This window comes from Papilio machaon, chromosome 15 (genome assembly GCF_912999745.1).
Source record: "Papilio machaon chromosome 15, ilPapMach1.1, whole genome shotgun sequence".
NCBI lineage: Eukaryota > Metazoa > Arthropoda > Insecta > Lepidoptera > Papilionidae > Papilio > Papilio machaon.
In genome coordinates, this window is record NC_060000.1 from 5,837,049 (window position 1) to 5,862,545 (window position 25,497).

At 32.2% G+C, this 25,497-nt stretch overlaps 2 protein-coding genes across 2 annotated transcripts in view; both read left to right on the forward strand.

Moving 5' to 3' along the window:
- The first annotated feature begins 5,588 nt into the window (after nucleotides 1–5,588).
- The window catches only part of LOC106710224, a 39,728-nt gene continuing 19,819 nt past the window's right edge, over nucleotides 5,589–25,497 (forward strand). The window contains exon 1 of the mRNA XM_014502229.2: nucleotides 5,589–5,725. Coding sequence (XP_014357715.2) covers nucleotides 5,723–5,725 — 3 coding nt within the window. The 5' untranslated portion in view covers nucleotides 5,589–5,722. The remainder of the gene's footprint in view (nucleotides 5,726–25,497) is intronic.
- On the forward strand, nucleotides 12,099–13,038 carry LOC123721709. Its single transcript, XM_045681173.1, has one exon. The coding sequence runs from the start codon at nucleotides 12,141–12,143 to the stop codon at nucleotides 13,029–13,031; it is 891 nt and encodes a 296-aa protein (XP_045537129.1). The 5' UTR covers nucleotides 12,099–12,140; the 3' UTR covers nucleotides 13,032–13,038.

Consider the following 25,497-nt stretch of genomic DNA (forward strand, 5'->3'; position numbering starts at 1 on the left):
GGCTACTTCTTTAATTTTGCGCTGACGCAGTCAAGAGCGACTGCTAGTGATGGATATATACGTACGAAGAGGAACGTCAAATTCTATGCACGGCGAGTTTTACGGTGTTGTTTCCGTTAGTTTTGAAAATTGTTGGATAAAGTGAAGTGTAATTGCATACCCATACCGATAGCTCATTATATAAAGTTTAGTGAAATCCTTCGATTACCCGCCTTTAAACTTAAAACAAAAATATTTAAAGTTACGATTGAAACAAGATAAATATATTCATCGACTACCTTCTCACTCAGAGGCTCAAACTAACGTAGAATTCAACGCAACCTTTGTAACATTATGAGCCGTTCCTAGCTTCAACCCTGCATCGAGAACTGAGACGTATCTAATCGCATGATGTTCATGTAAGTTGCACATATGACACTTTGAGATAATATATTTGGTATATCGCCTGTATAATCATTAAGCATATTAATAGAGTTAAAAATTTTGACTAAAATCAATAATAGTATTATTGAATATTTCTTACAATTTTTTAAAACCTCCTGTTAGTTAAAATAAAACAGAAAAAGCGCCTGCAGTTAAGAAATGGCAAAATATAAATTTTGTTTTCTTTATTACTTGCAGGCGCTTTTAACTTTTGCTGTTGGAAGAACACAGACAACTTTGCATTTTATATGAGCGGCGTAAAGGGAGCATCATTATAGTTTCTTATTAAGTGTTCTAACAAAGCAAGCGTTGCATAAGTCAAAAGAACTTCGAGCAGAAAGAGAAAACTGGAAAAACTCTGAAACATTTCCTAATATCGTTTATAACAAGTTGCAAAAAAAAGAAAAGTAATTTGTTCTTCCTTGGAATATATGAACGAATGAACGTACGTATTTCTGAATTCCGAATAGTTTTATTAAACTTCGAGGTTAAATCCATTATCAAACAGATCTCACTATTAACAACGACAGTTATTTTACCTATATTTTAAAACTAGTCTGCCTTTTAATTTTTATTTAATGATTAAATCTATCATTATGGTAGTCAATACTTATCTTATCTCCTTTTATGTCCAATTCAAATTAGTAAACTCCATATTCATAGTTGCATAGTTGAGCTATAAGAGGGCGTGCGCTTTCAAGATATCTAACAACTTAGCCCCTGCGAGATATCGATCTGCAGAGTTTAGGTCTTACAACTTCGAAACTTAATAACTTAAGTCATGACATCTGCCATAATAATGTTAGTACATTGTTAGTAAAACTCCTATATTAAATGAATTTAGGTTTTTGCTTTAAATGAACTTGATTGTTAACTTAAAAGAAAGCTGCTTCTACATATAAAGTGTAATTTTAAAACCAATAATTTGTGCTGTTTGTTGTTTTCTGTATCTATTATTACTTTATTATACTATTAGCTGTGTATATATACACACATTTTTTTTCATGCTTAACAAATACATATCTATAATCGGCATAATTTTAACATTTGTAACGGTTATTGCTAGAGTAATTGTGAAAACAATTCGCGTAAAAAGAAAAACACACACATATGTAAAAATACCTAATCTAATTGAGGTCACAATCGCTAACATTTTTATCTACAAACTAAAAACAGTTACGAACATGCTTGTAGTAGTGAAACTACTAATAACCACAGGTGGGCACAGTTAATCGAAAAGTTAACTTCGTTAATCGTTAATCCGTTAATTAAAAAATTAACTTCGTTAATCGTTAAAGCGTTAAATTCTCGAAAATTTAACGCAAGTTAAAGTTAATCGTTAACAGTTAACCATACCAAAATTATACATACTAATTTCGCACTTATTGTGGCGACACTTGTTTAAAATAGTAATTTGACTGTACATTCTATAACACATTAGTATTAGAGACAAGTATGAATGCATTATAGTATATTTCATTACGAGTGCGGAAAGCCTGTCATTGCAAAGAGTTCCGACAAATGTCTACCCGAGCCGAGGCGCAGCCGAAGGTGAGGGTTGACAGTAGGAACCAGTTGTAATGACAGTTCCGCACGTGTACTAAACAACTATTTTAATACGGTTGCGAAAAAATTAAGCAATTTATTAGAATAATAAAAAAAAATACAGTCGAATTGATAACCTCCTTCTTTTTTAAGTCGGCTAAAAACACAATAAACTCAACTAACTAAAATGTTTGAAAAATGGCGCCAACCGTAAAAGAATACAAACAAAGATTTTTTTTGTTTTCTTCGCCCATTCTGGGTAGGCAAAGGGAACCATGCCCAAACAGCCAAGGTTTCAGTAGATTATTTTTATTGATATGAAATGAAAATGAAATTTAATGAGATGAAATAAAATGAAACCTAACCTAATTCATTGAATCAAATCATTAAATCTGATATTGTAACAAATTAGGAGCTTCTTTTTAGAAATATTTGCATGAATCATAAAAACTTCAATGATTTTTTTTTTGTAAAAACTTCGTGGTTGGTTTTTTCTTTTTAATAGACATCATTTTTACAGTTGGGAAAGAGAAGGCACGAGTAAAAAGTGTTTTAATACAGTTGCTCAAAAAGTGGCGTATTGCAGGGGCGAAGAGCGTTCGGAATGTGGGCTATTACATACTCATGCTTTTATATACTCGTAATGAAATATACTATTTCGAACCTTCTTTTGTTTTGATCCTGTTGGTCACGTCTTTCCCGGATGCTCTGATGCATCACACTTGCACGCGAACTTCACATATATCAATTATCAACTCGTTGGTTCACCATTCGAGTCGCCGACAGTCGCCCAACATAGTTGAACTTACGAGCGTGGCGTGGCACGTTATTTAAACAAAATGACAGCACGTCTCCAAGTTTCTAATTTAACGATTAACGGATTTTTATTAACGGAAGTTGAGTTTAACGGAAGTTAACAAAAGCGTTAACACTTTTTGAAGTTAACTTAAAAGTTAATCCGTTAAGCAAAATGTTAACTTCGTTAATTAACGATTAACGAGTTAATGCCCAGCTCTGCTAATAACGTTAAGGGTGTTTGTTTTTTTTTAAATCCTAAAAACAATATTTAAAACTCATAAATTAACACCTTCAGTTTCAGAACAAATTAAAAATATTTTATTAATTATTTAATAGTACCGTAACGTCTTAATATAAAAACGGCAGTCGCCTTAATATAAAAACGGCAGTCGCCAACAAGTCTCGCAAACCATTGGAGATCTATTTACGACCAAACTATAATGTTTTATTTTGAGTTTGTCAATCACAAAACCGTTGTTAGGTTGAACGGTCGGAGACAGCGCAAAAATACAACGGGAAGCGACGAAGGACGACAGACATTTGAGTCCGGACATGTTTCGTCATCGGGTTGTTGCACTTTGCAGGAATTTCAGAAGGAGAGGAATTACATAAGTGACTGCTCGTTTTTATTATAAAACAGTTGTATACAACTTGCCGTCCCTTTCATATACTTTACAAAAAACAGGGACACTGATTGTTAAGTGTAATTTGACGGTTACAGCACGTTTCTGTAGCCAGTTCATTTATAAGTACTTATTACATTTTAACGATAAACTTTGCCGTATTATCTTTTTCCTGGTATTAAAAATAGAGAAGAAATAACAGTCTACAAAAAATTACGATTACACTGTGCGATGAGTCACTACTAGTTTTGAAATTGGTCCCTGTTTTCTGTGCTCACGAGAAAAAACGCGACTACAAACGCGTGTCTTGGCCACGTGAGATTCGATTTCATTTTTCATGGCGAAATTGGTAACGAAAACAATCACTAGATGATACAAAAAAAGGATACTACTATTTGGTTTTTATTTTATTGCATACGCTTATTATTATATTCAAGGCATGTATTCGGTTCATTGCAAATATATCAAGTGAACTATAATTTGTTTATTTATTACAGACAGAAAAAACTGAAATATTAATAACAATCATACAATATGAAAAAAAGACTTAAAAACATTACAGATATACCAAAAATATACTAAATTGAAATACCTACTTTATCTTCCCATTTGGCCTTTGGTTAATAATGACTGTACAAATGTTCGTCCAAAAGCCTTTAAAAATTTTTAGTAAAATAAATAAAAAAACCATTACATGGAATATTCTAACGTCCTTCATTATTTTTCTTTTTATTAAAGAAATGTTCGTCCTTTGTATAAACCAGTTAGTTACGCTATCAAAAAAACCTGAAAACGAACAACCCGTCTAACTTTAGTTACCGCTGGATGAGTCGTTGGAATTTTGACTTCGTAAATGGACTTTTCCGAAACACCGGCCGCTTGGAATCATGATTGAACTTTAAAAGGTAAAAACGAAATCCCGATTCTATTCCATGCAGCCTGTTTTTTTTTTGTTCATTTGTCTTTATAATAGAGCAATAGGAATATTTGAAGAGATAACGGAATACTTTTGTTTAAAATTATATTTAACTACTAGTATTGTCAACGCAAAATTAAAAAAAAAATAGTCTATTATAGCACATATCAAAAACCTTCCAGTGAAACTCCTATCAAAATTGGCACAACCGTTTCGGCAATTTCGGAACAAACTGGGCTTGCGGACAGACAGACAGACAAAAAATTAAAATTCTGGTTTTTCGTTAGTTATAGTAAATGCACGAAATATTTGTTTTCAATATTACTTACAGACACTCTAATATTATTAACTGTATAGACAACTATTACGAGATAGGTTTTAAATACATATATAGGTCTACAGTAGTCGGTCGCAGAGTAACAAAGTTTGATCTGCGAAAATTTTAATTTCATAGTAGTAACATAAAAATTATATTTTTTTATTAAAAAAACAAATAATAAGGAAACAACAATCAATAATCACATTACGTTTTAATCATTTTAACCACACTCGAATAACTGTTTGCTTAAATTTCATGTATATACAAAGATGAACAAATTCAGAAGATATCTCCCTTATATTCAGATATCAGACCTTAAACTCTTAAGGTACAAAGTATGGTAATCCTGAAGATATAAAGACAGACTTAAAACTACCCAATGTTACCGGATTTCCTTATTAGCGACGCATCAGGCAGCCCCCGACGCGACCGACGCTCGACAGAGACTTGAACATGAACATAAACCTTCTGGAAATAGAGCAATTTATTAAGTCGACGTGACATATTTTACTACGAGGGCTGTAACTATATCAACTACAATTTATCGTACAGTCTACATTAGATATGCAGAGAACAATTTTAGGTTTCTGGGAAGAAGGCCGACGAATAAGAGGCTCACTTGAAGTTTAACAATTTCAGCTCATAACAGATCCGTAAGCCAATTGATCCACAACCTCATCTTGGCTTAAGAAGGTGATGGATTGAAAAAGAAAAGGATAAACATGAAACTGCTAGATTAATTTAACATAGACTTTATTTAGTTTTAGATTTGTCTTTTTCTGATAACTTTTTTCTCAGTACAACCTTATGTCACAGATGTCAGTCCATCTTAGGAGGACTGTCCACACTGCGTCGACCTATAAGTACTATTATTTAATTGCAAACAATTAAAACGAACGAGCGAAATCATGAAAAATGTTACAGATTGCGTTATCATTATCATTATCATTGAAGATGCGCACACGCAGCCAATTTGAGTTGCGATCGCAGCACTGAAGGCTGCAGTCGCGCGCCTGCCGGCACACAAAACGGACGTGTTGTAACGGACGTGAGTCAAATAACACCGCGTGCACGAATCGCGTGTTTCAAATTATCGCTATGGTGAGTGACGTGTTTTATAATTAGTGATAATAATGCAGATTTATAAACACAATGGAAAAACGATTATGTTTAATTTGCTAGAAAATTTCAAAGTATTTTTATCGGCGAGAACAACGTGTGCGTAAAACCGCGTGTCTAATTGCAATTTCTTCAGCTATGAAGACAATGCTTGTGATTGTTGAGTTGTTTGGAAAATTTAGTTACAGGCCATTTGTGCCGCCTAATTGTAAACACATGACACATTACTATAAAAAAAATGACATTGTAAAACGTAATCTAGTTATTATGATTGACATATTTTTTAAATCGACATTGACTATTATGAGTCTTATCTATATAATAATTATGTTCTTTGTTGAAAAATAAATACTAACTACATACATAGATATGTTACTGTAAAATCACTTACTCCGGTAAATCCTAATATAAACCGGTAAAAAATAAGCATTTTCCTTTTATTGTATGAAAGACGGTAAATGCTCGAAATTAACAAGATGACAAAAATTTTCAGTTAGTTACCAAAATAAGTAGGCATCTTAAAGTTTATATTTACTAACAATAAACCTTGTGTCTTTTAGTTTCACATTGTGACTATTTTATTACCTCTAATTTTAGTTTTCGGTTCACTTCTTTCTCGGTTAATTACCATCTTCCTTCTTACAACTTTTGCCAAATATCTTTGGTTCAGCTTGGCATATATTCCAGTAGTTTAGCTAAAATAGATTTAAAAATTGTAACAAAAAACGTTGAACAACTTACACGATTTAATATTCCTTTTTTTTAAATCATTAAAATAGCTTTGATAGTTTCTTATTTTCAAGGACTTTATCCGCGCGTAATTAAAAAAAAACAGTAATAAATATAGCCTATGTCAATCGGGGGTAGTGTAGCTTCCCAACAGTGAAAGAATTTTTTAAATCGGTTCAGTAGTTAAGGAGCTTATTCAATGTAAACAAACAAACAACCAATCAATTCTTTGCTCTATACTATATTAGTATAGATTTTTTTTTCAAATACCAACATTTCGTTGTGTATTCTTTCTGTAATATAAAAATAATGGATTTTATTCGTCACTATGAGCGCATTCGCACGGACGCTTTTTTAACGCCGCGTTAAAACTCGGCGTTAGCGGCATAAAATCAACATAGCGCGATAAAAAAAGCGTTACGTTTTAAAAGAGTTACCATACGAACAGTTACAGAATTGAATTTATTCTATTTGTACGATTTTTTAGCGCACGTTAAAAGTACGCTCATGCGAATGGAAGCTAACTTGTTTCTTTTTACTTAGGAACTAGTTTTCAAGGGAATCGCCAACAAAGTGAATGAACATAGTATTAAGTGAGAACCCAAGAGAGAACTGGTCTTTACTGTGTTACATTCTAATGACCAACTTATTTTCAGGTCAATCAATACTTATTTTGATTTTGACTAAGTTTTTACTTATGTTTTAATTTTGTTTTAGATCCAAATAACACTTTTGAAAAGTTAAAGTATCAATATAGTTGACAATAGTTCATTTGCAAGTATTTCAATAAAATAACATTACAGTTAAGTACAATTTCAACTCTACATTTCATGCTCACAATGCCGTGTGTTTTTACACATTCTGTTGAAAATTTTTAATAAAAAAATGAAATTTTTATTTCACTGTAAGTTCGTACTTGAATCGTACTGGTACAATTTAAGTGGCAATACGTTCGTGAATGAAAAACCGCGTCAATTCTGTAAGTGCCATATTTTCTCTCCTCTTGAACTTTATATCGGAACGCAGGCAAGTTATTCCAGTCCTTTACGCAACAAAAACTACCAACCAACTTCGTATACGGGTATTAATTAAGGAAGGATGGAAACTACACGAGTCTAAACGACCGCTGGGAGACGGGCAATTGAGAAATTAAATTGTGTTATAAGTTTACAACATCACAAGAGATCGTAGTATTTTTTCACTTTTTCTCGAAACCTGTTTTTAATTTTTTGAATCTACAGTTTTTACACACCAGAATTCTTGTCACCAGAACAGTTTGCCATCAGAACAATGTGAAAAAGATGTTTAAATTTTCTTTTAAAATTTAACAACAATTTTATATGGCCTCCTTTGTTGCAATAATTGTTAAACATTTAAGGAGTATGGCGTACTTGTCAATTAAGCCTTTTCTAGTCCCCCCTCTCTTGTGCCATTCTTTTTTTTAAGAATAGTACTGCTCTATGCAAGTATGTAACTTATATTCTTTTTCAAGATTGTATAAAATCATTATTTTTGATTTAGATTACTAACTTATTAAATCGACCGTATACATAACGTTGCTAAATCTAGATAAAAGGCACTGAACTGAAGAAAATGCTAATGTGCAAAAAAACAGACAGGAATAATTCGGACATGTTAACGTGCAAACTTTGCGTAACAACAAATGTACTAACATACAACTAATTGAATCGTAAACTAACGCCTGTAGCACACTACCCCGAAAGCGAACCGAACCGAAAGAAATACAATTTTGATGTGAACTCGGCATGAATTTAGTATGTTCCAGTGAACCATAGAGCGTTCCATTTTCGCTTCATTTTTATTTTCTCGCTTTACTTTCGCTTTTGCAGTGTGCTAGAGGCTTAAGTGATTTAGGTAAAATTCTGCGCTACAAATGATTTGGAACACAATCATCATTGTATTTTATTGAATCTCATATATTTTTTCCTCATATAATTTTCTGTGATTGTAATCAAGGCTTTATTCATCTGCAAGGCTTTGGAACTAAAACTGAAAATCATCAATTGTTTACAACATAAATCAATAGTATAAAACTTACGTTATTTCTACTATAAAACGTGCGCAAATTTAAATCTTTTTGTTAATTTGTTATCCTCGATTAAATCTTGAAACATGTAAGAGTCGATGTTAATTTGTTTTCTCTTTACAAACTCTCAAAGACAACTTCCGACAGAAGCTTACAAACGAATTTCCCTTCAACTTCCAAGCACATAAATACAAGTTATAAGTACTTGTTAAAGTACTAACTTTATATAAAAATATTAACATTTAACAACGAAAAACAAGACTTCAAAAACAAAAAACAAGCTACAACGTTCGTTTCGGCTCGAAATAAACTTTTAAATGATGTCACCTAACTTACTTGAAAATCATGTTTAAAAATAAGTAATCATTTCAGATTTTTGCCTTCAGATTATTTCTATTTAGTAAAGTACAAAAAGTTAGCTAACAATAGCAATTATCACCTACTTACAAAACTTCTTGATAAGTCTAAAATATCTAACATCCAAAACTCCATAAGTAAGCCAACTAGTCGTTGGTCTGCCATATTGTCGAGGTCAGCCATTCTCACTGCCACTGACAGTGTTGAATTTATAATAAACACTAGTTGTTGCCCGGAACTCCGTCTGCGCGGAATTAAAAAAAAACTTTATGAGTAGCCTATGTCTTCTTACAGATTATGCTCTACATCTGTACAAAATTTCATCAAGATCCGTTCAGCCGTTCCGGAGATACCTAAATTTACATACATCTAAATTAATTCCATTCGTATTTATAATATTAGTAAGATAAATCACGATAATTGCTTCGTAGTTTAACAATAAAAGGCTTCATGTGCAATATTTTTATTATATCATTCTAATTTCACTGTGTTTATTCCATTAATCAAGTGAGGTTTGAATGGAATGAGGGGTTACGAAAAAAATTACGAAACTAGGTGGATTTAAATTAGATATTACGTGTATTTTTTACATTAACTTAATTATTAACTTTGTACTAAAAAATACATGGGATTTTAGGTATAAAGCGAAGAGATAGTCTAAAAAGACATATCACCGGTTAGGGTCAAAAAGTTGTTAAAAACATCACGTGACAGCCCCTAATACGAAGAAATTTTGATAAACAAACGATTCTTTTTACCATAGATTTTCATTGCTTAATCTCCTGTACAATAGCATCTTGTCAAATCTTCTTTTTATTGTGAAATAACAGTGATGTCTATGTTTTTGCAAATGTTTTTCTTCTGTTGGAGGCTTAGTATCAGAAATCTGAAACTAGTTGTTTTAAATCACCATTATACGAGTCTGTGGACGGCTAATCCTCTGGAATTATTATATTTTTTATCATAATTCGCATCATCTTAAGTATGTTTCATTTATAGAGTTAAGATATAAAAGTAACGATATTATATCTCGAATTGATAAAGAGTGTTATAAGTTTTATGTTCCTATCAGCATTAAGAAGCGTGTATGCGAAGGATTTTACTGCGATTAGATCTAATTATAAAAAAATATTTACGTTACAATTACAATGTAGTTTTCTTGAACCGAGTAGTAGAGTTTTAATTGCTTTTGACTGTGTTGTTAAAATAAGTTTTTTATAAGACAAACTCGATGGAATATTCACTTTAATAACGGTCATTGCTCTTTGAAAAATTAAAGGTAGCAAAGGAAAATCACGATTATGATGTCAAATTTTTTGTCATTTGAGTGAAGCAATAGACGTAAATTATATTGTGATTTTATAAAAAATTGCGTCCCATAAAATCGAATCTACCACCACTGTGTTAAAGCCGGGTAATCTAACCACTGCTTTACTATACCGATGGTAATTAAACATTATCGTTTATAATATTTGTACGCTCCAATTTACAAGATATTATGTGCGTACATACAAACGTCATCTTTCTGTGACAAATATGCGGCAGAAATTAATACAAATTAGCACGCTAATATAAACGCAATAAAATACTAGAGATTTACAACATAATTAGAGCAACATAACTATGACTTGTGTTTAAATTACAAGATTATGTTCTTTATATATTCTGCAGAAGATTTTTTTATAACTTGACTTCAATCTTATGTGTACCTAATTCAGACAACAATGATGCTTTCAATTTCTACAAAGCCTTTACTAAATAAACAATAATTTAATATTTCATTCATACAACATATTACCCAACAAAAGCACGAAGACTAGTAATTTGACTAAACATTCTATAGTAATACATCGAATGAGAATGTAATTAAGTTTAATTGCAGCAAATCCCATTACATTTTTTTATTGCTTATGCTAAAGTCCATTATTTATAAATAATAGCTAATACTTGATGCATTATAATCTGGTAATAGTAATATCATACTAATACTATAAATTCGAATGTTTAGATGGATGGATGGATGGATATATGTTTGAAGGAAAAACGGCTGCATGGACCTCGATGAAATTTGGCACAACTGTATAATATAGTCTAGAAGAACACATAGGTTACTAATTAAGTTTTTTTTCAATTCCGCTCGGACGGTGTCGCGGGCGTCAGCTAGTCAATAATAGTTGTGACTACACTTTGGTTTCATGATTGTAATCAATATATACCTACAGGTTACGATGACTGAATGAATCTAAACTGAACTCTTTAAGTGAACACTGAACGTGATAAAATTCGAAACAGTATAAAATATAAATTTATTAGCATTCTGGTGGTCGCCCTCAATTTTAACAGTGCAGAATTGAAAAAAAATTGCTTATATGCCCGTGTGCTGTCAAAATCAGTCCAGCCGTACCGGAGATAATTGAAAATAGTGCTTTTTCGTTATCAACAACGCTATTACATCATGAGTACGAAATATGACATTTTTTCTATACCACAGACATTCCAATTTTATTATATGTATAAATTACATGAATTGTTGTAAGGATTATTCGTGTAATTTCTCTTTAGTTCTAGAAGTTCGTAACACGAAGAATGCTTTGAACTTCAAACTCATCTGCGAAACCGTAGAGTAAGCAATTTGTTGGCTGACTATTGGCAATTTCTCAAACTATAGTTACACTGAAATATTTCCTCTTTATGTTGCAACTTTATTTAAGTACTCTTATTTCTCACTACAATGTGACAGATTTGAGTATACGTAGTAATAACAATAGTAATTCACAAATAAAAATGCGTAAAGAAAAGAAAAACATCAACTAAATATTTATTAACGAAGCTCAATCAATTAATTTCCAATGTCAATTGTGTATTTTTTCATTAAATACTTAAATAATATTAGATCACAATTTACATTACAGAATGTACATAAAACTATTTAAACATTTTATTATCTCAATACAATTATAACAATGCATATAATGTGTAAGCCTGTTTGAAATAAGAGCGTATCCTGAAATGGTTTTCCTGTGAAACCAGTATTACAGGTCGACACTGACATGCTGTACAATCAGTGTAGCTTCAATATTCATTCGTCGGCTATCGTTCTGAGTGGTGGTGTTGATACTTTTTTACACAAGTAACTGAGGTACTGAGTTAAAACTACAAACACATCTTTTGTCTTTGTCGTGAGCACGAATTAAGGACCGGCAGTGCAGCGTGTCTATCTCCGTCACACCTATACAAACGCACGTGAGTCTTAGAGATTTAATTATGTCGCTGCAACGAACACCGCCGGGTAAATTCGCATCCGACACGGATATACCCGCAACGATAGACATCGGTTTTGTGAACAGTCGAAAACGTAAACAGCCCGACTGTGATGGAGCACAAACCTTAGATTGCATTGAGAGACTTTCAAAAACAATCAGCAATGAATTAACTAAAATAACATCGACCCTAACAGATATCAACAATAAGATGACAAAATTACAAAATGACAACATCAATATCAATAAATCCTTAGGTGAAACAAATGAGAGGTTGTCAGAAATTGAAAAATCGCTAAATTTCTTATCAGAAAGACAAGATGGCTTTGAAACTCGTCTGAAGGCCCTAGAAGGTCAGATTACTCGCACCCCTGATCTTACAATACAATTGGCTACAATCGAAAATAAAATTTCTTTAATGGAACAACAGGCCCGACAGTGTAATTTAGAGATATCTAATATTAAAGAACGGCGTGGCGAGAATCTAGTTCAAATAGTAGAAAACTTGGGTAACATCATCAAACAACCAATTAGGGCAGCTGACGTTGTAGCCGTTCATCGAGTCCCGCACGCTGACCAAAACAACAAGCGACCCAAAAATATAATCGTTAAATTCACCTCGAGGATACTACGTGATAACTTCATCTCAGCATCGCGCGCAACAAAAGGACTAAACTCAACTATGCTGTCCATAACTGGGTCGCCGGCGCCACTGTATGTGAATGAACACCTTACGCTGAATAACAAAATTTTGTTTCGTCAATCTCGCGAGGCTGCGAAGAAACATGGCTTCAGGTACGTGTGGGTTAAGCACGGAGTCATTCTTGCACGGAAGACGGACACCTCCCCGGTTATCGCTATTCGAACAGACCAAGATATTGAAAAGTTCAAATAATTTTGTATTTAAAATGATTACTAGTATTTATATTGAGTTTATATGGGCTCGTCATTTTATAAATTACATTAACATATTTAGTTGTAAGGAATACTTATACATATTTTATAGCATTATAAAAAACAACACTTTTTGTAACAGATTGTGGGACGCAAGTAGCTACCGCTTCGATTACTTGAGCATTAAAATAAGTTTAATATTATGTGTACTGTATTACGGTGAACTAGGAGGCTATTTTGTACTCTTATGTTTATTATTCCAACACTTCAATATACATTCTTTTCGCACGGCTAACAATAACATAAGGAAATTAATAGCTATGAAATACTTTAATTACACAATACAATAATTTACAAAAGCCATGACTAGTACTACATTATCTATATTTTATCAAAACTGCCGTGGCATACGAACCAAGTTAAATACTATTTATATGAATATTTTGTCGCATAACTATGACATTATTATTTTAACAGAGACGTGGCTACGAGAGGAGATAAGTAGTAGTGAAATAATCGATGTAAGGTATGACGTGTTCCGCTGTGACAGGGATCATAACACGAGCGGGCGGCGCGACGGCGGTGGCGTGCTTGTGGCCGTACAACGCGAGCTACGCGCACGCCCCGCCACGCCGCCCGCACGCGCCTCCGCCTTCAGCCCGCGCGCCCCTCTAGTAGATCACGTCCTCTTGGAATTAAAATCGGCGAACTACTCATTCATAATTAGCGCTGCATACATACCACCCAATTTAACTTCCGATGTCTATAGCAATCATTTCGATTTTTTGGCGGACGCGTTATTACTTAATCAAGTGGATAACTTCATTGTGGTGGGCGATTATAATCTACCGACCCTAGAATGGCGCGAATGTCATAAATGGATGGAGCCTATTGTTCACAGTGATTACTGCCTTTCAAATAAATGTTTAATTAACTTTCTTTCACTGCTTAATTGCCGACAAATTAATAATGTAAAAAATATTAAAAATAAAATCCTTGATCTCTTCATAACAAACGTAGGAGATAGCACACTCTCAGCTTCACCATTACCGTTAGTCGAACCCGATAAGTATCATCCTCCCTTTTATACATTTCTGACTATAAATAAATGTATAGTGCCTATGGCTACTAAACCGAAGACGCAATTTAATTTTAATAAAGCTAACTATACATTAATAAATTCAGACCTATCAGCGATCGACTGGGGGTCAGTTCTATCTCATACAAACGCAGAAAATGCAGTTTCTCAATTTTACGAAAAGCTGCATCAAGTAATTAAAAGCCATGTGCCATACAAATTCATTAAGCCGTCTAAATACCCAATTTGGTTTTCAACGGCGTTAATTCACATCTTTAAAAATAAGAATAAAGCATGGTGCAAATGGAAAAAATATAAAAATAGATCTGATTACGAAACATTCTCTATGTATAGGTCACGCTTTCAACGCGAATCAAAAAAATGCTATAAAAAATATATTACAACAATCGAAGATAGTATTAAAAAGAACGTAAAATATTTTTGGACATATATAAATAAAAGAAAAAATAAGACAACTAAATCGGATATACCACAAAGTGTCTTCTATAAAAATAGTACGACAAGCAATCCCGAACAAGCAGCGAGTCTTTTCTCATCGTACTTCAAATCTGTCTTTGAGCCATCAAATGTTGATGATGATTATGACGTCGTCCACATTCCTGATGACAACCATAACTCCGACCTAATTCTTAGTGATATAATAATATGTCCCGATGCAGTACTAAAAGAGCTTCGCTCACTGGACCTTACGAAAGGACCAGGCTTAGATAACATTCCTCCAATTTTTCTACAGAAAACTGCACTGAATATCTATAAACCTTTACATTATATTTTTAATTTATGTCTAAAAACCGGAGTTTTTCCCGCGATATGGAAATCCGCGCGTATAACACCAATATTTAAGAACGGCAATAAATCTGATATAGAAAATTATCGACCCATATCCCTTTTACCCATAATCTCTAAAATCTTTGAAAGGCTAGTTCACAACTGTATATACCCATCGCTCCATAAAATCATAATAAAACAACAACATGGTTTTGTTAAAGGTCGTTCAACAACAACTAACTTATTAATTTATACATCACATCTTTTTGATAATTTAGATGTAAATAAGCAAACCGATAGTATATATACTGATTTTCGTAAAGCTTTCGATCGAGTAGACCATAAAATACTACTAGAAAAACTCGCTTTTAACGGAATTCGTGGTAACCTATGGCGTTGGTTCAAATCCTATGTTACTAACCGAACTCAAAAAGTCATTGTCAATGGATGTCAATCTAATTTCGAAAATATCACATCTGGAGTACCTCAAGGTTCGATCTTAGGACCCCTTATGTTTATTCTTTTCATTAATGATATACATTTATGTTTTCACTACTGCGATTTCTTACTTTACGCTGATGACCTAAAAGTTTTTCATACCATTAACAACATTGACAATCACTATGAAATACAACACGACCTTGACCGCTTGTGTTCCTATTGTTTACAAAATAAACTTGAACTCAATGTTGTTAAATGTAAAGCAATAACGTTTACTAAAAAGAGACATGTAAGCAAATTCAACTATAATTTGAATGGCATTACCTTAGAAAATGTTAATCATATTAGAGACCTGGGGGTTACCTTAGATAGTAAATTACACCTTGATCTGCACATTGACAACATTATAAACAAATCATTTAAAATGTACGGTTTTATCATGCGCGCGAGTTCAGAATTTAAACGTCCATCTACTTACCTTTATTTATATAAAACCCTAGTTCGCTCACAACTTGAATATGCTGTGCCCATCTGGAACCCATATTATAATAAATATATCGAATCATTAGAAACGGTACAACAAAAATATCTTCGTTGTCTAAACTATAAATGCTTCCATACATACTTACCTTATCAAGGCCTACTAGAAAAATTCAAATTACTACGTCTCGAATCTAGACGTGCTCAACATGAAGCGGTGCTGCTACACGATCTATGTCACAATAGATACGATTGTAGTTGTTTGATTAAAAGACTCTGTTACAAAGTGCCTACAAGGGCACATCCTAGAAAGGTATGTAAAGTATTCGCACTAACTCGGTGTCGTACAAATTCTGGCAAGAGATCACCACTTAACAGAATTGTGGACACATATAACTCCAATTTTAATAATATAGATATAATGCATGTTAATAAAAATAACTTTAAAAAAGAAATTGTAAAATCGTTGTCTAACTATTAATTATACATCTAACTATAAATTATATTATATAAAAACTATTAACAAACTAGAATACTACTACTCGAATGTTTTAGCTAAACCTAATTTTAAGAGCAATATGTGGTGAACATTGTTGATGGCACATTTACTTAAGACTTTCCTTTGTGTATTTTATATTGTTTATTTTCTACTTTTTTGTGCTATTGTTAGTTTACCTCAATAAATGAAAAAAAAAAAAAAAAAAAATATAAATGAAGATTACATGGTCAGATTCATCACGATAGCCATGAGTTCGCACTTTAGAAACATACACACACATGTTGCTATTTCTAAAACGGAAAACAAAGTTTGTGTGTTGCTCTCTATGTGAGCTAGTGATAATAAAAATTTTAAACAAACGAATAAGTTAATAAGAAAATATCATTTCAACTTTTTCATGTTATCTCATAAACAATATTATGAATTTATTCAAATAAATAACAAGTCAAAACTAATTAATAAGCAAAAACAATCGGGAACTTATAGCAAATTTAAACTTTCGAAAACTGTCAAGTAGTTTCCATTGTTAAAGTTGCACCGAGAAAGTGTAGCAGAGTTAATTTTAAGTTTAAATGATTTATACTCTCATTAACTACTTATAATTTAATTAATAATGACAAGAACTTACAATAGATAGAGTGTAACATAAACAACCTATAGATGGAGTGTAACACAAAAGTTTACATCTAATCGAAAGTTAACACTAAAGAAATTTACTTTTTCTCGTTAAATTCCGGTTTAAGTTAACCTTTAGTTTTTTTATATATTTAATTTTTCAATCCGACTGTATGTTTCCACTGCCAAACACCTGTAGAGAAACATATTGTTATCATTAGTTTTCTTCAATGAGAGTAGTAATTCTTTTAAATAAATAACTAAATTTAAGCAGTAGTAAACTACGGTAAATATAAACAGTAATTAAAAACATTTCGAATAAATCCACGAATGATGTAGAAGTACATACATATAGTACGATAATCTTATCTGTACTGGTGAGAGGCGCTACTGTCGCGGTTAATTCTGTTAGGAAATATGTAAAAGTACATGGATTAGGGAAGTGACATAAAAGAAAAAAACATCTGCAGTAAGACTAGTCGTGGTAGTTCTGAGACCAAAATCTCCGTTTAAATAAAACATATTGTTAACTTTGTGAGTCTATTTAAAGCTTAAACCACTGATATTATGGTATTATTAAAGTTGCGCATAATGTTAGGATAATTTGTTCAATCCTAGTTAATGAGGCAGGTGTAATAGCAAGAGCCGGGACACGGCCGTGACTCTGATAGCGCGATCAATAAAAACCGAGGCTGAAACGTTATATCACGTACATTTCAACTGACGAAATATACGTAAAAACTATTGATTCAAACAATCTTTGAAAAATTTATTCTCTATCCTTAGATAGTATCTCATTATAGTTTTAAATCTGCTTTCTTTATTAGCCTCTTACAAAGGCTAAAGCGTTTAAAAAAAATATGGTTTGTATTTTTCCGCAGTGGTTTTTTTATATTCATCACGCGCTCAAGGATATTGGAACACGACGCATCATTTAACTTTTTTTGAACACGTTTTTTATAAACATATAAGTATATTTGAAATGTTTTAACATCGCAAAATCGGTGGTACAACAATGGCAATACCGGTTTAAATAAATATGTTGATTCTATTTTTTGGCTCATACAGATAATCGCCGATAATTGTCTTAATAAATGTCTGAAGAGATAAACATGCGAGAACGTGTTTTGTAAACACGTGCGAACTACTCTGTACATAAGAATAAATGTTATCAAAAATTTGTCTTAATATCGTTACTGAATTTTTAGTAGTTTGTGTATTGAATTTTGCATGATTGGTTTTTGTAAAACTAGTTAATAATAGACTTATCAATCTTACTAATATTATAAATGCGTTTAGGTGGATGTGTAACAGTTTATCACGTAAGACCAGAACGGTTAAACGGATAGGGATAACTCTAGATCCGTTATAGTCCGATTTATCATCATCCCTGGCCTTATCCCACTCACGTGGAGTCGGCGCACAAGGTTTTATAAACCTTAAAGTTAGGCTTAATTTTTTACGGACGCCCGCCTGCCTTTCGCTAACCCTACTTGTCCGATACAGTCCGATTACAGTCTTAAATAATGCTTAGACTTAGTTTTCTTGTTAGTGTCGCGAACAACAGTAATTAGTTAATATTTTATTAAGAAAATAAATGGTAGGGATCTAAGTTTGGAACAGAAAATGTTATGCTGTTTTGGTTCATGAATTTACCTATATATATATATGTACATCTTATAACTTATATGTACATCCAATGAATGAAAGAATATACCTTTAATGAATATTGCAGTGTAATTTTTAAATCCATTCGAAATCCCAATAACGTTGGTAGTTCATTCAATATTGGATGTTGGATGCGTTCTATAAATTTTTCGTGTTCATTAAATACTCTATGATTTTTACGTACGAATAAAAATGTATATTACTTTATTCATAAATCTGTTTGAGATGTTGATTTTTTTAACTAATTGATATTTCTGGTTAATGCTCTATGTGAGATTGTATTATTTTAACTTCAGTAATGAAAGATTTTTAAATTCAAATCACCCTTATCACGGAATTACACCATCGTTTTATATTTCAAAGCTAAGAAATTTTAGGAAAAATTATTTATAACTCATATTAAACGTAAACGACTACTTGACAGTTTAACCACAATTATAGACCTAAATCTGTTACTGTAAGGCGATATAATTATTTCACGAAAAGTTGAATTAAGATAGAAATGTTTAATATCATAAAAATGATATTAAAACTTGATAATACTTACATAGATATGTAAGATAAAGATAATATATTCAAGGATCTAAATTGTGATAGTTGTTTAAAGTAAAGGTTGGTATGGTGATATTAGTAATAAACATTGTTTATTAAAAATGCTGAAAGCCGCTTAAGAGATTATAATTGTCAGCTCACAATACGTACTGAGGGGCTCGGAACCTACTCCAAGTAAGGGGTGACTAGGCCATAGTCAACCACGCTGGCCAAGTGCTGGTTGACTTCACACATATCATTGATTTTCTTCTCAGATATGTGCAGGTTGCATCACCATGTTTTTCTTCACCGTAAGAACGTCGGATAAACGTACATAATATGTAAATCGAAAATCGATAGACACATTGGTACATGGCGGGATTCGAACCCAGGACTTGCAGATTGCAAGTCAAGTGGTTAACCCCGGAGCCACCGACGCTCCTATTAGATATTATGCCAGACGTTAATGATGATACGAGACGGTCTATACTTGTATTTACGTCCACTTATACTTCCTTGAACGTAATTAGCGTTGCTTGTGAGTAGAAATTATAATTAGGCTAGTTTGAGAAGCTACGCCGGCGGAGTTTGTAATGTATCCGGTGTGATCGAATTGATGACGGTCGTTATTTAAAACTAATCTTTAACGGAGGGTTTTTACAGACGAAATTACCTTTGCAAAAAAAAAGTCAAATACATATTGTTTTCAGAGAGACGAAGAGAGACAGCAATAAGTTTTTTTTTTTCAAATTATACTTCGGTGAAAATTCCACGGTTATATGTTACTATGATAAGAATTTTTGTGCATATTAATTTTTATTTCATTAATAAAAAATTAATTATTTTTAGTCAACGGTACCTACATTTTTATATAAACTTCTTTAAAATTAGAGATATATTGATAACTTATTTTGTAATTAGTTGTCGCCCGCGACTCCGTCCGCGCGGGATTGAAAATAAAACTTAGAGAAACCTACGTGTTCTTCCAGACTATGTTCTTCATCTATGGCAAATTTCAGCAAGATCCATGCAGCTGTTCTGGAGATACTTTTTAACAAACATCCATCCATCCATCCATATATCCAAACATTCGCATTTATTATATTATCAATCGAGCTTAAACAATTATAATGTTAATAAATACTGTTATAATGTCTTGCCTAGATTTTACCATTACGATTGATAATAGAATAAAGTATAAAAGGAAAAATGTATTTAGAAAGTAGAAAATACCGAGTTGATTTTTTCCGGGCTTATGAAATGTATTTTTGAAGAGCACTTTCAAAACTTGTTGAAGTACATTTACATAAACAAATTCCAATGAATTCAAGATCCCTTTAACGTCTTTACTTACTTTACTTTACCAATGTTCATAATTATATTATTATTCAACCACGAACAGGTCGCAAATATTTTTCCTCTAAGGTTATAGGATAAAAAAATATTGTGGAAAACAAAAATAATTGAATAACAATCTCACAAATTTCTACCGTTTAGATTAGTTTGTGTTAAAAGTGCCATTAAAAAACAGCATTTCATAATTCTCATTCACAAACAAGTATATATTATATACTAGCTGTCGCCCGCGACTTCGTCTGCGCGGAATCATTATCCATCGGACCCATTCATCCATCTAATTTTTTTTAATCTTTCCTGTCATAAGAACCTTCTCCTGACAATAACAAACACAAAAAAAAAGTGAAATCGGTCCAGCCATTCGCGTGATGGCGTGACCAAGGGATACGTTTGTATGGGAAATAGAAAAGGGCTGTTTTTAGGGTTTTCCCGGAAATTATTCGATTTTTTCTCGCCTTTTAAACCTTCCCTAGACCTCCACGAACATTTCAAGACTAAGATAAGATAAATCCGTTCAGCCGTTCTCGAGTTTTAGTGAGACTAACGAACAGCAATTCATTTTTATATATAGATATATTTTGAACATTATACTTGTATTTTTTTAAATAAATGATAATTTATATAATGCAAGTGGAGTTAGAAGTTTCTTAGTAAAGAGAATAATTGTTTAAAGTAAAGAAAAAGTTGTGACTCTTTTATAAGGGCATTTGTTATCAATATAATGTAACATGATTTCCAACTGAATAAACTATCTTGCACCTGCGGTACATAAACAAATGAACTAATTCAAACAACTTCACTATACCTATATTTGGTTAACCGCTATACATAATTTAGTTTGATGTTAAACAAGTTCTAATCTACGCCCACCATTTTGAAATTACTTTAAGCCGTCACAAAGAAACTTGTACATTCAAACCTTTATACGAGTACATATGAAAAATATTAGCCTCTTCTCAGTCATGTTAAAACAAATTTTTAAATCTTTGAGTGTTATTCGAACCATAATTATTTTAATAGCGATTCATTTTTGCAGACAAACTACAAAAACGTCCATTTGTAGTAAAAATATAATTATTATAATCTACCTAAACATTTATTTAAGTTGTCGAGCGTGAAATAATACATTTCAAAATCATTACGTTGCATTTTTACATATTATACGTACTAACAAATAGCATACAAATGCGTGAACACCGCGTGAAACAAATTACACTATTATCGTGCATTTATACTGATGAAACATCAGTTTAAAAACATATCGTTATCTCTATTTTTTCATAGAAAATGAGCGAGATGACATACATATTTTGTATATATGTTTCGGCCGTGGAAGACCGCGGTTATGACACATCTTTTAAATCTAAACTCTACATTACCCGTGATTTTTTTAGATCAAATTCTACGTTTAAAACATATGGTTATCTCTGTTTTGTCAAAGATAATGACAGGGATGACGATATGTTTTTTTTATACAGAGATTTTGGTCTCAGAAAAGTTACCGTGGGTAAGTGATTATGATAATGTATTTGAGATAATGATAGATAATATTTATTGTGTAGAACAGTGTTTTGAATGTGATTATTTAAAATGGACCATTTGCGAATACAACACACTAGCACGTCATTGGACGCTACCAACCAAAATCATTATAAAATTTAATAGTAAAGGAAGGCCGCCTTAACTCTGGTCTAGAAGCTATTACAGATCATCTTCTCTCTGGCCTTTTCTCTGACCACTCACGTGGGGTCGGCACACATGATTTTATAAACCTTAAAGTTTTGCTGCATGCCTGTCTGTCGCCAACCCTACTTGGGAGGTATTACTTAAAATTAAATGTAATACAAACTAAATAATTATAGCTAAATAATTACAGATAACATGTTTTCATTCATTCATAGTCTACAACTTTATCATTATCACAAATAATTCAAAGTTAATAAAAGATCTGACATTTGTTTTGTTGCTTACAAATATTATACATTTATGCTAAACTATGGTATAAGTTTGTATGTAGTACAAAACTAAAATAGCTTCTATCGATGAAAGCTCGATCCTTTAGGATGCGGCAATTTCTAATCACCTGCAATCTTAAAGGGATTTAGCTCACGAACAATCTGTAATTAAAATAGGAGATGCAATAAAGATCGCGTCGCTCTACTTCCACTGCAAAGACGCCAGTCAATTCTGAAGAGATTTCCCAACTGTCACAACTTTAATTGCCAAGAAATCGGATTATGAATCTTAGAAGATTTTCTGTGGCAATAATATTCCCAAAAGTTTTTAATTGATATTGTAACATCTATACTAATATAATAATCACGGCATATTTTTGAATAATTCTTTTTGTAATAAAATGACTTATACCAAGTACGCTTTAGGCTATATATTTTCACGCCGTTAAGATTGGCGAGTATTGAAAGAAAAATGTTAAGCGGGAAAGGGTGAAAAATTGCAAGCCAATAGCAGTAAGGATGGATGGTTGCCATGGTAACGGTTTTTCTCAGCAGATGGCGAAGGCCTTCGTTGTCAATTGAGTATTTGAATTTTGACATTTACAATTGAAAATTTTACGCAATATACTCGTAAACTATAAAAAAAATTTTTTCTGAGTAATGAAATTAATGGAATTTAATGCAGATTAAGCCGCACGGAGAGAGCTAAGTAATTCAATAAAATATTAACCAGACATCCACTGTCAAATGCAAATTACAAAAAAAGCTGTCATTTTAACAAAATGGCGCCCGGACAATTTAAGATGCAGTCGATTAATTATTATAGGTTTTTCGTAAGTCTTCTAAGTTGGATAAACGTGAAGAAAGTAATTCGTTGGAATCATGTCGGTGACAGATACATATATGTAGGTCAGGCGGAAAGCAGGATAAGATGCATCGATCTGCGGCCGGCGCGAGGGAATCTCGACGTCTCCCGCCACGCGGCCATCTTGTTTTCAACATTGATTCATCGTTTTTATACCCAGTACATGCAACTTTTTGTGTTTCATTAACATAAGGTTTTTTGTACAGAAAACAAAAACATGACTTATTTTTAATTTTTATACCTTATTTTAATATAAATATGCAGCCATTTTATATCTTTTAATTTATCTCTTGGAGAGAAAAAAATACTAATGTTTAAACATTGCATATTTTATAATAAAATATTGTAAATTGTAATCTGTAATACTGTTAAATAATGTTATGGGCGTAGCAAAATATATAAAAAAGTAAATTAACTTACTATTCCAAATTTTTACTTTGTCAAGAACCGTAATTATGACAACAAACTTTCATATTAAACGGTATTTTTCGATCTACTTTAAAGACTTATGCAAACGACAGTTCATTATGTCGGGCAATGGCTCGGCTAATTGCAACGTGTAAATCGTGCGCCGAATATCGCATATTGAGCACGGACCGGCTCGACAACGCTCCATGGGGACTGCAAATGAACCAATGTCACTAAGTCACGTCACCGAACACTTTTTCATAACTGCGGGTTTACACTATCAAAACACTTGTATAAAACATTCTGTCACGTCACTCATTATCTTTGTAAAACAGACAATTAAGGCCCTTCGTAAACAATACGCGTTAAATCTTCGAATCCCGATTATTTTAGTCGCTAAGCGACTTACCCAGTACAATGTTATAGAGGTTTGTACACACCGCTCGTCGCCGACATTTCTACGTAAAACTATCTTAACGAAAATTAATTTAAAGTAGGCACGTCATCGAAGTAATGATAATGTATATAAAATATGATTCAAACAATTGATAAGCAAAAAATATTGTATAGCTGATATTTAAGGTGCATGTAAAGATTAAAATTCTGAGATTCTCCATCGTAAAATTTTTAGATCTTAATTAATAATTCCGGCTGTTCTATTGTATTTATAGCTCTATGTACATATCGGAAAATTACAAAGGAAATACGTCAGTTCATATCGCAGCAGATAGCAATCAGTGGCAGTTAACGACTGCCATAGAATTACTTATGTTGTTGACTATGAACATTATTCAATACGTGTCGTAATTTTTTTTCTTAAGCCACACGGATATTTTTGTTTGATATGATAGATTAATCGCTAACATGACCTAAACATGAATTATTTATTACTAAAAACAAGCGATCAGCGAAGGTAAAAATAAATAACACAGATGTTATACAATTTTCATACTTTTAAAGTCAAAAGGTGTTCAAAAAAAATCCCCTTTGAAGAATATTTTTCGGTTCAGAAAAATGTATTAGCATTAATTAAAAAATTAATAAAATTTTCTACGAAATAATCTATAAAACTGATTACCGTTTCTATTTTAGAAGTCAAAAGATTTCATTGGTTAATTGAAAAACTTACTGTATGATTTTCTATTTCCATTCTTCTTACGTAAAGTCCTTTTAACCTTTTTAACCGAAATAGACGTCGAGACATTGCTTAAGTTGAAACCGTAGGAAAGCTTAATTAAAGACAGAGTTAGCTAACGGTTTTTTTTAACGAAAGCTTTTTAAAAGTGCTTTAAAACAATAATAAAATTTTACTGTTTCCAAGCTTATTATTAACTTGTGGAATTAAATTATTTTAACTTTCGTGAGACATTATTATAAACTAAATATAAACGGCAACGTAATTTATCCGGTGTAGGCACCGACTAGTTTCGGCAGAAATTAGTTGGTGCCGGATAAATTTCGTGCGTGTTAGCCGTTTATATTTAGTTTATTATAATTTGTTCACGTTATAATAAACATGCATACATTAATTATTATTACGAGTAGTTGCTAGATAAAACTGTTCGCAGGCGTTTTTATTTATAACACCAATACAGTGTTCATTAAACTATAAACTAAAATAAAAATATTCAATTTCACATCTGAGACTATTTATTCCATTTAATTCAAACTTGCTTATAAAAGAAACAATTACAGTCTTATAATAAAAATAATTTACGCGTTCAATACAAAATAACTGTTAAATGTTTCGAAGGTAATAATCAAAAACAATCCGACATCATC

Coding starts and splice junctions, on each gene's coding strand:
- LOC123721709 (XM_045681173.1), top strand. CDS start 12,141: ATGTCGCTGCAACGAACACCGCCGGGTAAATTCGCATCCGACACGGAT.